Source organism: Larimichthys crocea, chromosome XIII (genome assembly GCF_000972845.2).
Source record: "Larimichthys crocea isolate SSNF chromosome XIII, L_crocea_2.0, whole genome shotgun sequence".
Classification (NCBI taxonomy): domain Eukaryota; kingdom Metazoa; phylum Chordata; class Actinopteri; family Sciaenidae; genus Larimichthys; species Larimichthys crocea.
This window is the reverse complement of record NC_040023.1, coordinates 34,667,575-34,680,440: the sequence shown is the minus strand read 5'-3', so window position 1 is coordinate 34,680,440 and position 12,866 is coordinate 34,667,575. Positions and strand designations below refer to the sequence as shown.

The 12,866-nt window shown below is 43.5% G+C and overlaps 1 protein-coding gene across 1 annotated transcript; it reads right to left on the bottom strand.

The window, feature by feature from the left end:
* Positions 1 to 4,126: 4,126 nt before the first annotated feature.
* On the bottom strand, positions 4,127 to 10,268 carry nr1d2a (nuclear receptor subfamily 1, group D, member 2a). Its single transcript, XM_010748452.3, has 8 exons — positions 9,895 to 10,268; positions 7,788 to 8,039; positions 7,613 to 7,701; positions 7,377 to 7,521; positions 6,574 to 7,292; positions 6,300 to 6,485; positions 5,603 to 5,813; positions 4,127 to 5,506 (listed from the first exon to the last, which is right to left on the bottom strand). The coding sequence occupies exons 1-8, from the start codon at positions 9,923 to 9,925 to the stop codon at positions 5,307 to 5,309; spliced, it is 1,833 nt and encodes a 610-aa protein (XP_010746754.2). The 5' UTR covers positions 9,926 to 10,268; the 3' UTR covers positions 4,127 to 5,306.
* Between the last annotated feature and the right edge of the window lie 2,598 nt (positions 10,269 to 12,866).

The following is a 12,866-nucleotide window of genomic DNA, read 5'->3' as shown; positions in this document are numbered from 1 at the left end:
CCAAATATACACACCACGCACAAGTGAGATATCTTTGACTCAAACTCTTCACAGCCATAGATATTTAGCTGGACGGTATTTACATATGCAAAGCGTCCTTCTGGTACAATTCTTTGGAGGTCGGTCACATCGTGAATATCTTACACATTTAGACCATTAATTTAACACAATTCATGTTTTTTAAAAGTCTTATTTTATTTTGTTTGTTCAGATTAATGGCCACTTTCAACAAATTAAGTGTTTAGAAGAGTAAAATAAAATAGAAGAGGAACCAAACTAGAGTAATTTGCATTTCTACGGACTATATGTAGTAATTTTGAGTCGGGGGCTACATTGTGTGGAGTTCAAAGGATGCTGAAATAAATAGGATTTATGAGGTAGGTTGCTTTATGTACATAAGATATGAATTTGAAAGTATTCACAGACCAGAACTCAAATCAGGACTCAGCAGATTTTATTGGAGTCAAAAAACCTCTCGACAGAGTGATCCAAAACAAAAAGGCTGTGACTAACTAACCTAAAGGAGTCTCCCAGAAGGGAGAACTAGGCCAAACTAAAGGCAACAAAAAACAAAAATCAAAAAATCAAAATCACTCCCAAGGAGGAAAATCTTAAACTCAAACCACTACTAGAAAAAACAGTAAAGAAACAAAAACTCTCCTGAAAGGTGGAGGCAGGACAACACTACATACACTATAACCAAGAACTGAAAATCTCTCCAAGGGAGGCTGACAATAAATCGACTAAACTATGGAACTAAAAGCAAGACTAAGAAAGTTACAGCAGGAAATCACTCTTTTTCCAGGCAGGAAAAAGCTTCGGTGATCAGACATGAGACGAAACACAGACTATTAGACACATGAGGGTAACGGGGAACAGGTGGACACAATCAGGAATCAATGACGGACAGGTGTGACACACAGCATGCCTTGTATAGTGTATTAACTTCAAGTTTGTCTTTCAGGCTACAGCTTGGACACTAACTACACACCATCGATATGTGACTGCTGAACTTTTAATTCCATTCGCACCAAAACAAGCAAATCTTTACGAGACAATTTCCCATTCAAACCATTAAAATGAAATGTAAATGCTTAAGTAAGTGTCACTGCTTCCTCTGCATATCTGCCAGTCCCCCTCCTGAGGTTTACATCCGATTGCTGTTTGCATTACATTTTGTTTGTATTTAAAGTGCTATGTAAATAAAGTCTGACTGATATACTGCACGGCAGCTAGGAAGCTTATCGTCTCACAATGGGCGTCATCAAACCATACATTTTATATCAACAGTAAGAAAAGGAAAAAAGAATATTACCCCACTCATCCTTTAATTAATCTTTTTTTTAAATTGATTAATTGATTCTTTTATATCATTACGTATAAATCCAAAATACAGAATATTGGAGGATGAAAAAAGAATAACAGAATAAACAAATTAAGCATAATGAATATTTCTGAGTGAGAGTTTTCTGAGTTTATCACACAGCATTACCTCGAAGTCATTCATGACGTGTCAAACAAGCTGCTGTCTGATGGAAACTCATGCAAATCTGAGCTGAATCTTTTTCTTTTTTTACTTTCTTTTGTGTTAAATCTAACACACACATTACATTTACCTTGAAAGAGGTCGAACATTAAAACACTAAATGTAACTTTACTACAAAACTATGCACAGTAAACCTGAAACATGAACGATATCATGGTGCATCTTTCTAGGAGTTGGTCTCACAGGGTCAGTGGGCATCTAAAAGGAAAGATTAATTAATTTTGAAATTAAAAGAAGAATCATTAATCGTTAACAAATGCTGCAAACAACTAAAAAATTCAAGGAATTTTGTTGTTTTACGTCTCGTAAGATGAATCCAATTGTGAAAACTTTCCTTTTATTTTATTTATTTATACAAATAATTTACCATGAATTCTAAAAGTCCACACACACATTTAGGATTTAGTATCTTGCTCTGATGAACTGGGGGAAGTGAACCAGCTGAATTACTACGCAACCTGCTCTAGGACCAGATCCACAGCCTCCTCATTGGTTGTAGTTATTATAAGCCTATATGTGTTCAGGTGTATTCATTGTGGACAGCCTGACCTAAACCCCTTACCCTAACTTAGCCTAAATTCAATTTAATCTTTACCCTTAACCTTCAGAGTCCTGGTTTTGTGGCAGAAGGGCTTGGTCCCCACAAGGACCTGGTCCTGACAAGGTGGTGTTTATACCAGTTATCCAATTGGCACCAAAACCGTGCGCATGCTCACACACACTCTCTTATTCTTTCGTGCACGTTCCTTGGGGACAGCCGAAACTAAACATGACCACTCCATGCCTAATCCCTAAACTTAACCTAACCTCACCCCTAACCTTTAGAGTCCTGTTTTTTAAGGACCACTGGTCCCCACAAGGTGTTTATACCAGTTACCTAAAGACTGTGTTGGTCTAGACTAGTTTGTGTCCACCTGTGGGTTCAGACAAAAGGATCTCTTCAGACACGCCTCTTCCTCCTTCCACAGCTGATAGAAATCAGAACAGCTAAATACATAAACAATTAATATATCAAATGACTATTCTCATAATAATTAAATACCAACAATGATGTTCACATACTGGACTGGTCTGTGTGAGTTTATTCTGCAGATCTTTGTAGGTGATTTATATGTTTTAGGACTTAAAATATCATCCTGTTGTCACACTATTACAGTATGCACGTATATGAACAGTGGGGTCCAGAAGTCTGAAGATATTTCTGTTTTGGACCTCTTTCAAATGCAATACTATCTTTTTCATTATTAAAACATATTAATTAAAGAGTTGAATCTTTTAGATTGATCTCAGTATTTTATGCATCTTCCTTTAACTTTAAGGACAACATGCACACTTCAAGTCTTCAAGTGTCCCCATAAATGTTTAACGGGCTTGAGGTCAGGTGACTGTGGAAGTAAGTCCATGACGGTCTTCGAGATGTTCTCGCAAAGCTTTGAGGTGTGTTTGGAGTCATCGTCATCCTGCTGCAGTATGAATCCTTCTCTAAAGAGATGCAAACCAGAGAGTTGAGCATGTGGAGTAAGGTCAGTGCAGGTGTGCAGGTGTCGGTAAAACACTGTATTATTACCTCTTGCTGTATTCCGGAAAACCTGAACCATCTTTTTTGTGACAACAGTTCCTGTTACATATGTAGATACCAAATGCTGCACACCATGTGTGTACACAGTGCAATTACTTATGTGAAATGAGTATATAACTTTAATTTTACTGTATTTTATTTACCTCATTTTATTTGTTGTTCTACTTTATTCATTCATAGGTATTTTCTTATCCTCCAATGTGAGATTAGTTAAGTCTTATCTTAACTTTTGTTTATTGGAGTCTTGCGTCCTATATCTGAAAACTCTCTCTGTGTGTCTCTCCATCTCTGTCACAGGTTCCACTGCTACTCATTCATTGTAATTCATTGTCATTTTATCATTCATTGTAATTGTACAATATGTTTGTGTTGATTTGCTCTGTACACGTGACATCTATTGCACATCCGTCCATCCTGGGAGAGGGATCCCTCCTCTGTGGCTCTTCCTGAGGTTTCTTCCACCTTTTTTCCCTGTTAAAGTTTTTCCTCACTCGAACCGAGGGTCTAAGGACTGAGGGTGTCACTCCCTGTACAGATTGTAAAGCCCTCTGAGGCGAAATGTACTTTGTGACTTTGGGCTATACAAATAAAATCTGATTTGATTTGATCTAGCAAATTCTGCATCAGCTATGAAGTTTCTTTTCTATCTTCTCAGAGAACTAAAGCTTGATGTGTTGATCTCCTGATGGGGTGGTCACCTTTTTTTTTTTAGTCTGTCTGATTGTGTTTTGGATCCAACTGATCCAGTTTCTGCAAAAACCTTCCATGCACTGCCCCCTAGAAACCTCAAGTCCAGCCATGATTTGCCTCTTCTGACTTCTGATCTTCTTCAGGATCTTCATAGATCGTTGGATTCCTTATTATTTCCCATTATTATGCAACAATTTGCAAAGACAAAGACATCCCCAAGTTGAAATCAAGACGTTGCAGGCAAAGAGCTCCACCTAGTGGAGAACAGCAGCCACTGCCGCTCAGTCAATAAAAAGACAAACTACATCCAGTACTCTTCACTTGTATTTATTCATACTATATCATATTTATTCTCTTTGTTCATCAGATATTTATATATTTATATATATATTTATATATTTATTTACAGATGGCAGTGTTGCCAGTCAAAGAAACTGATATTTCAACGAAATGGATAACAAAAACAAGTGTCAATTCAGTGCGATGCTGAAAGCACACATAGTTTGATTTAAAAAAATAAAACCAACGACGAAAAAAAAAAGAAGAACATCATGTCAGCAGAAACAGCAGAAACACTTGTGCGCGACTACGTTTTGCGCGTAGCCTTCACGCGACGCCGCGTCACTGTGGATTTTGTGTTAACTTGTTTTTTTTTCTTCTGCTCCAGAACATGTGCAAAATGTAGTGTTGCTGAAAAACGGCGTCATCGACTCCCCCAGAAACCACCAGACAGTGTGCAGGCAGGTTGACATCGATTTGAACAACGTAGAAAAAGAAATTAAATTAAAAAAAACAACAACAACAACAACAACAACAACAACACTATACACACTGATACAATGAACTGATGCTTTCTGAGGCGAGGGGAGAAGATCCAATAGTTGTTCGCATTAAGTACAGCCATGCATTAGCAGCAATCGTCACACATTCTTCAATACGTTTTTTTTTCTGATAGCTTGCCTTTCTTGTTGACGCGCATCAGTCAAATTATTGGACCAAAACAAACATGCAGTATGTACGGTAAATATACTGTGTCCCACATTCACCCGCTCGTCAGAGAATACACTTTGGAATCGAATGGCTTTCGGATCGACTAATTTTTTATTTATTTTTTTTCCTACTCTGAATCATAAAGCCAGTTTGGTACTCATATTTCTCTCAAAATAGAAAAGCGCCTCCAACTTTGCAAAGACTAAAAACCTCACACACGCGTGCACTCGCGTGTGTTTGTGTGCAACAAGCGTAAGCTATCTCTTCTATAAATACAGTACAGTTTTATATTTCTCTCTCTCTCTCTCTTTAGACCGCACGTGGTCTACTTAACAAAAATAGAATAAAAAATAACTTTTAATACATTCTAGAAACAAACACGCAACTGGGTTGGTCGAATACAGAGAACGAGGGGGGACAGTAAAGAGGCAGGTCCTGGTGGAGGTGGAGATGTGTGGATAAGGTGGAGGGGTACAGGTGTACCTCTCTTCAGGAAGCTTTTCAAGGGTGAACTTTGAAGGAGAGCAGTTCCTCTGAGTGCATGTTGTTGAGTGAACGCAGCTCGGGAAGCTTGAGCAGCAGCTTGGTGAAGGTGGTGGCGGACTCGTCGCCGTGGTTCTGCATCACCAGGTTTCGCAGTGCTCGGATCAGTTTGTCCTGCAGGGCCTCGACTGAGTTTAGGTCCTGGATCCCTGAGCGATCTGAAGACAAGAGAGGGAGGAGAAAGTTCAAGCTTTCCATCTTAACTAAAAACACATAACATTTGAGCCGCGTGACGACGGAAGCTTTCTTCTTACCGGCTGAGACGAGCACCACGGCGGTGAAGAGGCTCATTTCGTCGGAGTCGAGTCGCAGCGCCGCCAGCTTTTCGCTGAATTCGCACATGGAGTTGAGCAGCTCGCCGGCGCCCAGCGACCGCAGCGTGTCGAGGCTGTAGCGTTTGCCGCTCAGGAAGGTCACCGTCCGCTCCGCCACGTTGAACAGAGAGGCGAATCGGACCATCAGCACCTGAGAGAGGGAAGGCGAGAGAGTTTTTTTTAAGTTTAGGGTTTGGATTTGTGCAGGGAAACAAACATTCATTTAAAGAACGGTTCAATTTCTAAGTGTGCCGAGGACAAACTTTTATTTGCACAGTATCCACACTGATAAAATCCAACAAAACCAAATGTTTGTAGAAATCTGTTAAAGCTGAACACACCCCGGCCTGCATACACAGGATAATCTTAATAACAGCTACAGTGTGTTTATCTCAGCTTTTCCAAGAAGAATGCAATCTCAAATCACGCCTATGGAGAGTTTGTGAAGTCTCTTTCAATTCCAACTGAGCAAATATTAGTCAGCGCACACACAGCTGACAGCCTGCTCTGTTTGGGAAAGCCACAGTGGATCCTATGTTAGAGTGTTTGAAGAGCCCGCCGTGTTTGGCTTCAAAGCGAGCGCAGGATAACACGAGGCGTTTGTGTGTTTTTGCTCGTTGGTCCGTTCCCTTCTCACCTCGAAGGTTCCGGCTTTCAGCAGGCTGACTTGGTCGTGCTCGGGGAGGTCGCGGAAGCCCGGGATCCTCTTGGCGAAGTCGACCACCTCCCGCACGGCGGGGGTGAAGCTCATGGAGAACTCCTCCCAGATCTCCTGGCTCGGTTTACGAGGGTCCACGTACGGCGACGTGTTCATGGGGCAGACCTGAGGAGACACGAGGACAAGGGCGGTCGGTCAGAGAGGATGAACAGCTTCAGTTTTTTAGGAAAAGTATTATGAATAAATGACTCACCAGGTGCGCTCTGTGACTCATACAGTTGGTTGGTCCATTGTAACCACTTGAGGCAGTTTGTGTGTTCAATCCATGCTGTCTTTGGCTGTCGTCTGATGGTTCACAGCTAGGGGCGCTGCCGAGCTGCTGCTGAGGCTGCGGCTGGTAAACTCTCTCCTCTCTGTAAGCAGTGTTGGTGACGTGTTGGCCGTTACTGTGAGAGCCGTGCTGGTAACCCCCCACAACCACATTGTTGTTCCAGCAGTTCCAGCTCTCCTGCTGCTCCTCCATGCGGCTGTCGCATCCCGTCTCCAGGGCGACGGTAACCGGCGACGGCGAGGCCTGGCCCTGCCTCTGTGACCTCTGCTGCTGGCCAAACGCGAAGGCATCTTGGTGCCGCCTGCCCATCATGACGACGGCCTCGTCCTCGCCGCTGTCCGACGCGCAGGAGGAGGGCGAGCTGGTGTTGGTGTCCATGGAAACCACAGACTCGGAGTCCTGGGGGCATTGTGGGGAGGAAGGGTTTGAGCACGACGGGGAATCGGAAGCAGAGGAGGAAGAGGAGGAGGCCGAGGAGCTGGCGTCGCTGGTCATGGCCTCCATGGGCAGTGACGGGCTCTGGTGGCCGTGCAGCATGCTGTGCAGCTGGCTGTTGTTGCTCATCATGTTGTTCATGGCGTTCTGCATCTCCAGGAGCATCCGCTGCTTTTCCCGCTTTGGGATGCGGCCAAATCGGACAGCTGCGAGTGAAAATAATTCATTAACACCAAAAACACGACAAGCTGAACCACATGTTAGGCTCGTAATAAAAACTATCTGCTCACCATCTCTGGACATGCCGACGGCCAGACATTTCTTGAACCGACACTGCTGGCAGCGGTTCCTGTTGATCCTCATGATGGTGCAGTTCTCCATCTTAAGACACTTCTTGTACTGGATGTTCTGCTGGATGCTTCTCCGGAAGAAGCCCTAAAGGAAACACAAGAGGAGTCATGTGAGCGAGTGCAGAAGGAAGAAGAACGAGGTGTGAATCAAACTTCATTGCAGAAACGTGTCTCACCTTGCAGCCCTCGCATGCATGGACGCCGTAGTGGAAGCCCGAGGCGACATCTCCACACACCTTACACAACAGCACCATGCCGTTGATTTCTGGGGGAAACAACACAATGAATGATTCATGTGTACCGATATGAGATCTGATTCCTTCAGTAGTAAGACTCTGACGTTGCACTTACTGGTAATGCTGCTCTTGGCAGACGTGGACGAGCGTCCCGCCTTCTCCATGCTGTGGCCGCGCTGGTGGCCGTTCTTCACCGACGGAGAGATATCCACCAACATGCCCACGGCCCTGCTGGGCAGCGACGGGCGGGAGAGGGTCGGCGATGTCGACAGGTAGCCGCCGCCGCTGCTGCTGGAGCCGGTGCTGGTGCTCATGCAGGAGTCTGGGCTGGAGCCAGAGCCAGAGGAGATGTAGGCGATGACACCTCCTGTGGAGAGGGAGAGACGGTGACATGTTAGAGCTTCCATCTGCTTTCACGACTCTCGGGTTGCCCAACGTGAGCTCTTAAAGAAAATTTGTCATCGCTACTGTTGTGTGCTTGCTCATGGTGGGCACTGTTGGGTCTCTGTAAATAATATTCTAAGTATTTGCTATAATAAACTGTATATAACAGGGTTCATGTAGAGATTTAGACTCATCTTTCCATCAAGTCTGCCAAAGTACAAAAAGGGAGTCACACAAAACAGGAATTAGTGTAACCACAGAAATAAAAGAAATAGTTTTGCGTTGCCAAACGAACAAACTCTTGGCAGTACAGTGAGTACAGGTTACTCCTGTGGCACGCCCATGTGTATTTCCTGCTCGTTTTTTTTTTTTGACCTGCTTTATCACCTTCCAGTGCCGTGCTGGTTGGATAACAAGTTATATAACATGCCACCAAGTTTATGCTATGGGGGGAGTGTTCCGCCTCGGACAGACGGGGTCAAACCGAAGCACTGGAGCAACATTGTAGGGAGAGAAGAATGTAAAAAAAAAAAAAAGGAGGAGGAGGAGGAGGAGGAGGTGGGGGAGCGTGTACCATTCAGGGTTATGTAATGACATGTTTGGTTAGGAAGGAAGGAAGAAAAAACAACAACCTTTGTGGAGCAAGAATTTGGAGTAAAAACAAAAAAGTTGGAACACCGAGTGTTTTTAAATCATGATGGAACATTCCAAGTCATGAATTACTCCGGATTAGTTTAACGGGTACATTATGTTCTGTTATCTAAAAACAATTAAATACATGTTGGAGTCCATTTAAAAATAAAATGTCCAGATCATGTGGAGGTCTTCGTTTTGGAATATGCAGTTTAACATTTAGAGGCGGCAGCACATGATTACCTAACCCCCTCCCCCTAACCATGACTGTTCTCTTTCACGGCCCACCCACACGTGGACCTGTCATGAATTTCTGTGAAAGCGAGGCGCGAGGCGCGAGGAGGGAGAGAAAGTAGGTCAGTAGCTGCTGCTCGTCTCTCTCTCTCTCCTCCCCTCCCTCCTTTCCACACAGACCTCACGTGTATCCTGCAGTCCAGCCTCGCGCCGGGGAGTTGTTGTACAAGTGCTGGTGGGATTATGCAAGGTTCGTGCGTCACGGGCTTCACTGTTCGCTCCAATCGGAGGCGCGTTGGACTGAAGCGTGCGCTCGGAAAGGTACGCCCCTCGACCAATGGGAGGAGTGTTCCAGAGAGCGTGTACACACACAGGCACATGGCTAGGCTACGCTGTCCATGTGAGCAGGGAGCACCGGGGAAGATAAACAGTGTTGTTGTGTCAGATGTAAATGGAAAGCATCGACGCAGCCCCACAGACAGCCAAGGCGCACTGTGGCACTCCTAACCCCGATTTAAAGCGCGCAGAGCCCGGCTGGAGCCGTGCGTAAAACACCGCTCCGACGCACGGATGTGAAGTTTAAACCCAATGAGACATTTCTTTTTTCTGACTCATGCTGCACTACAGGAAAGAAAAAAAACAATCAGAGGACACGCCATTCATTTGTGTCCCGCCCTCCCTAAAAATACTTATTACATCTGTTTATATTTATATCTTTGCACATTTATGAATCAAAGCCGCAGATACAGTTTCAGAACTCTATGTGACGGATAACTACAGTGAGTTTCCGCTCCAGCAGTGCCAGAAAACGCACAAAACTTCATGGACTCATAGAAAACGAGTGTTTAACCTCTTTTTATGAGGATGAATATGAACAGCATCACTGCAGCAAAGTGTCTTTCACTGCACACACACACACACACACACAGAATATTGCAATATTTATTTATGTGAGTTGTTTTTTTTCTCACCAGGCTTGGCTGTCCCGATGTCCTCAGGCATCTCCGGAAAAAATCTCCCTCAGGCTTTTTAACTGAACTCAACTGTCACAAACACACAAACAGCTGCGGTGGTTAAACTTCTTCACGGTGGTGTTGGATGAGTTGAACCGCGGTACCGAGGATCATATCAGAGAGGGTGGATCAACCTGCAGGTCCGGTCCAAATGATAATAATAATAATAAAAATAAAGAGTCTCTGAGATAAGAGAGAGAGCGATGGACGTACGTGCGCACCGGAGGAACTCCTTGTTGTGTGTGACTGCGGGATCGTCAAGAACTAAATGTTCTCTATAGTGGGCTCGCCCATGTGACCCATTTTCGGCACCGCCCCTCCAGCTCGGCCTCTCGAGCCACTTTAACCCAGTGACACACTTTCAGGACACCACCGGAGGGGGGGCGGGGCCCCGAGCGCGTTTTTCTGCCCGACGTAACAGCGGAGGAGGCGGGGGCACCGGGGACGGTAACACGGCGGTCACGTTGCAGAGCGCAACGTGAAGGACGCGTAACGAGCGGCCATGCCGCGTGCGTACCCGTCCACCCCCATGTGTGTGTGTCTCTGTGTGTGTGTGTGTGTGTGTGGACTATCGAGTCTGTCGAGTTTTATTCACACACACACACGAGCTGTGTCACGTTTTTTTACCGACCTTTAAAATAAAAACACAACAACTTAAAGGAAGTTCAGGCTCCGGTGTCCCGTTCCTGCGCCACGATCTGTCAAGGAAATGAACTTTCCCTTTTCCCGCAAACATATCTGACATTTGATATTTTTCAAAACAAAGTGCTCTGACAGAAACAGGAAGACATTTAAAAATAAGACAATACAAACATATATATAAAACATGTATTAAATAAGGCAATAATAAAATATAGAATGATAAAAATGATCCATGCACATTCACACACACAACCCATTTCAATAGAAATAATAAAAAGAAGCTGCATTACAGATTCATGGTTTCTTTTAAAGGTGCAGTGTGGCCTTTATTTTCAGAATAAGACAGACATGGAATATAAATATTCACAACTGTTTTTGATGCATGTGTGATCACCTGAAAATACGAATCATACTTTTATATCTGCGGTGGTAAACGGGTCACTGTGTGTCTACAGACTGAACTAAACTTAAAGTGTTTGTTTCTCCTTTACAGTAAGAAGGTCAGGGTGATGTGAGGAGATCACAATGCAGCGATTACACCACCTAAATCCTACACACCGGACCTTTAATTCACTTTAAACATGATACATTACAGACTGTAGTAGACCTTTATGTGGTGTCACATGTATGTGTGTTTGTATATATGTTATGTTATATATATGTTTGTATATTTGTGCATCATGACATATATGCATACATACTTATACATTAACGCTTTGTTTAGCATCTTTCTGTTAAATATTCTGCACATTTACAGCTGTACAGCTCTGTGACTCACACACACTGTCTACACATACAAATAAACTTTTATGTTATTGCTTTTATGACCTTTACTGTCTTGTATTTTTATACTGTCATGTTTAAACTTCAAGTCCCCCCCTAACTAATACTTGAATTATGATTTTCTTGCTTTTGTTCGGCTCTTTGTTGATATTTTGCACATAGTATCATGTTCCGTGCTCGTCTTTTTAAAAAAGGTGCCATATAAATAAGTTATTATTTATTTTAACTATATCACCTGTTATAGATTACAACATTGTAATGTTGACGCCTCATGCATCAGCACTCCAGTAAGCTGTTATGCATAATCAGTCTGCACGTGTGTTTGCATGTCCACAAGCCTTTTAAAGTGCCAGCTGAGCATCAGCCAGCAGCAGCTTTATGTTCTGTGTTTTTAATCTGGACTTGCTGTACGGGTAAATTTGGAAAAAAGCTGTTTGTCACCTGAAACATGCCTGTCACTATGGGAGGGTAAATATAAGAGCTTATCAGTACACCCCTAGTGGAGAGTTTTATTACCCTGGGCTGCTGATATTAACTTACCACATGTTTATTTTTCCACTCGAGCTGAATTCATATCCTATTAGACTACTCGGAAACTTATCTCCTAGTTTTTCCTACTAAATTCAGCATGACTAATAATATCAAAGCTTTGCATTTAACCCCACGCGACCCCCCCCACCTCTTGCTTTGACTTTGTGCAGATAGAAATCACTCTGTTGTCGTGCCACTGTTTGACTTCTCGGACACGTTTGCAGAATTACAGGTCTTAACATCTGGAGCAAAAACAAAAAAACATACTTGTCTGTGTGCACACACACGTCAGTTGGCTGACTGACAAGAGGTGAAAGTGAAATTGCGCCATTTGTCATCTCGTCGAGGCCTCTGTGGAAGTCCCCTAAACTACCCCAGAAACCAAAGTTTTCCTTAATCGCAGGTGTCAAAAGTGAAATATAGGTCAAATCGGACTGAAAACTAGATAACGTATACCGCATATGAGCCACCACGAGGTCAAACATTTTAATTTGTAACACCTGCTAAAACTGACAACCTTCCCATGGGCCTCGGCTGTGCCTAAAAAATCAAAGATCTCGAACATGGCAAACGTCGCATCGTACATGAAGACTCGCCGGGCGTTGGCCCAACTCGCACTGGATTGGACACGTTTCAAGAATACTGCAGTGTCTTACAGGAAAAGAGAACGGCTCTGACATAAGAACACAGAAAAACATACCGAAAAAACAAACAAATCTGGCCCCATTTTAACCCAACCCAATTACCAGTACTGTACTGGCACAGTCAGGACACCACAGTGTACCTTTAAAACAAGTTAAACCACAGGTATTGTACTTGGTAACCGACCTAATTTTGGTGTAATTGGCATCTACCAGCTAGAATGGAATGTTCTTTAACACGGCACCTAACATCGATTCTCACACGCTTTAATTACTTGTTTTTCATGCTTACTGACTTATATAACTCACCCTCGGGCTCATTGGAAGCCTCAG

Bases quoted from the DNA above. Each gene is read 5' to 3' on its own strand.
- nr1d2a (XM_010748452.3), bottom strand. From the start codon at position 9,925: ATGCCTGAGGACATCGGGACAGCCAAGCCTG. The intron at 7,522-7,612 runs GTGAGACACGTT...TGTTTCCTTTAG, and splicing joins ATGCATGCGAGGGCTGCAAG to GGCTTCTTCCGGAGAAGCAT. The intron at 6,486-6,573 runs GTGAGTCATTTA...GTGTCTCCTCAG, and splicing joins TGAGTCACAGAGCGCACCTG to GTCTGCCCCATGAACACGTC.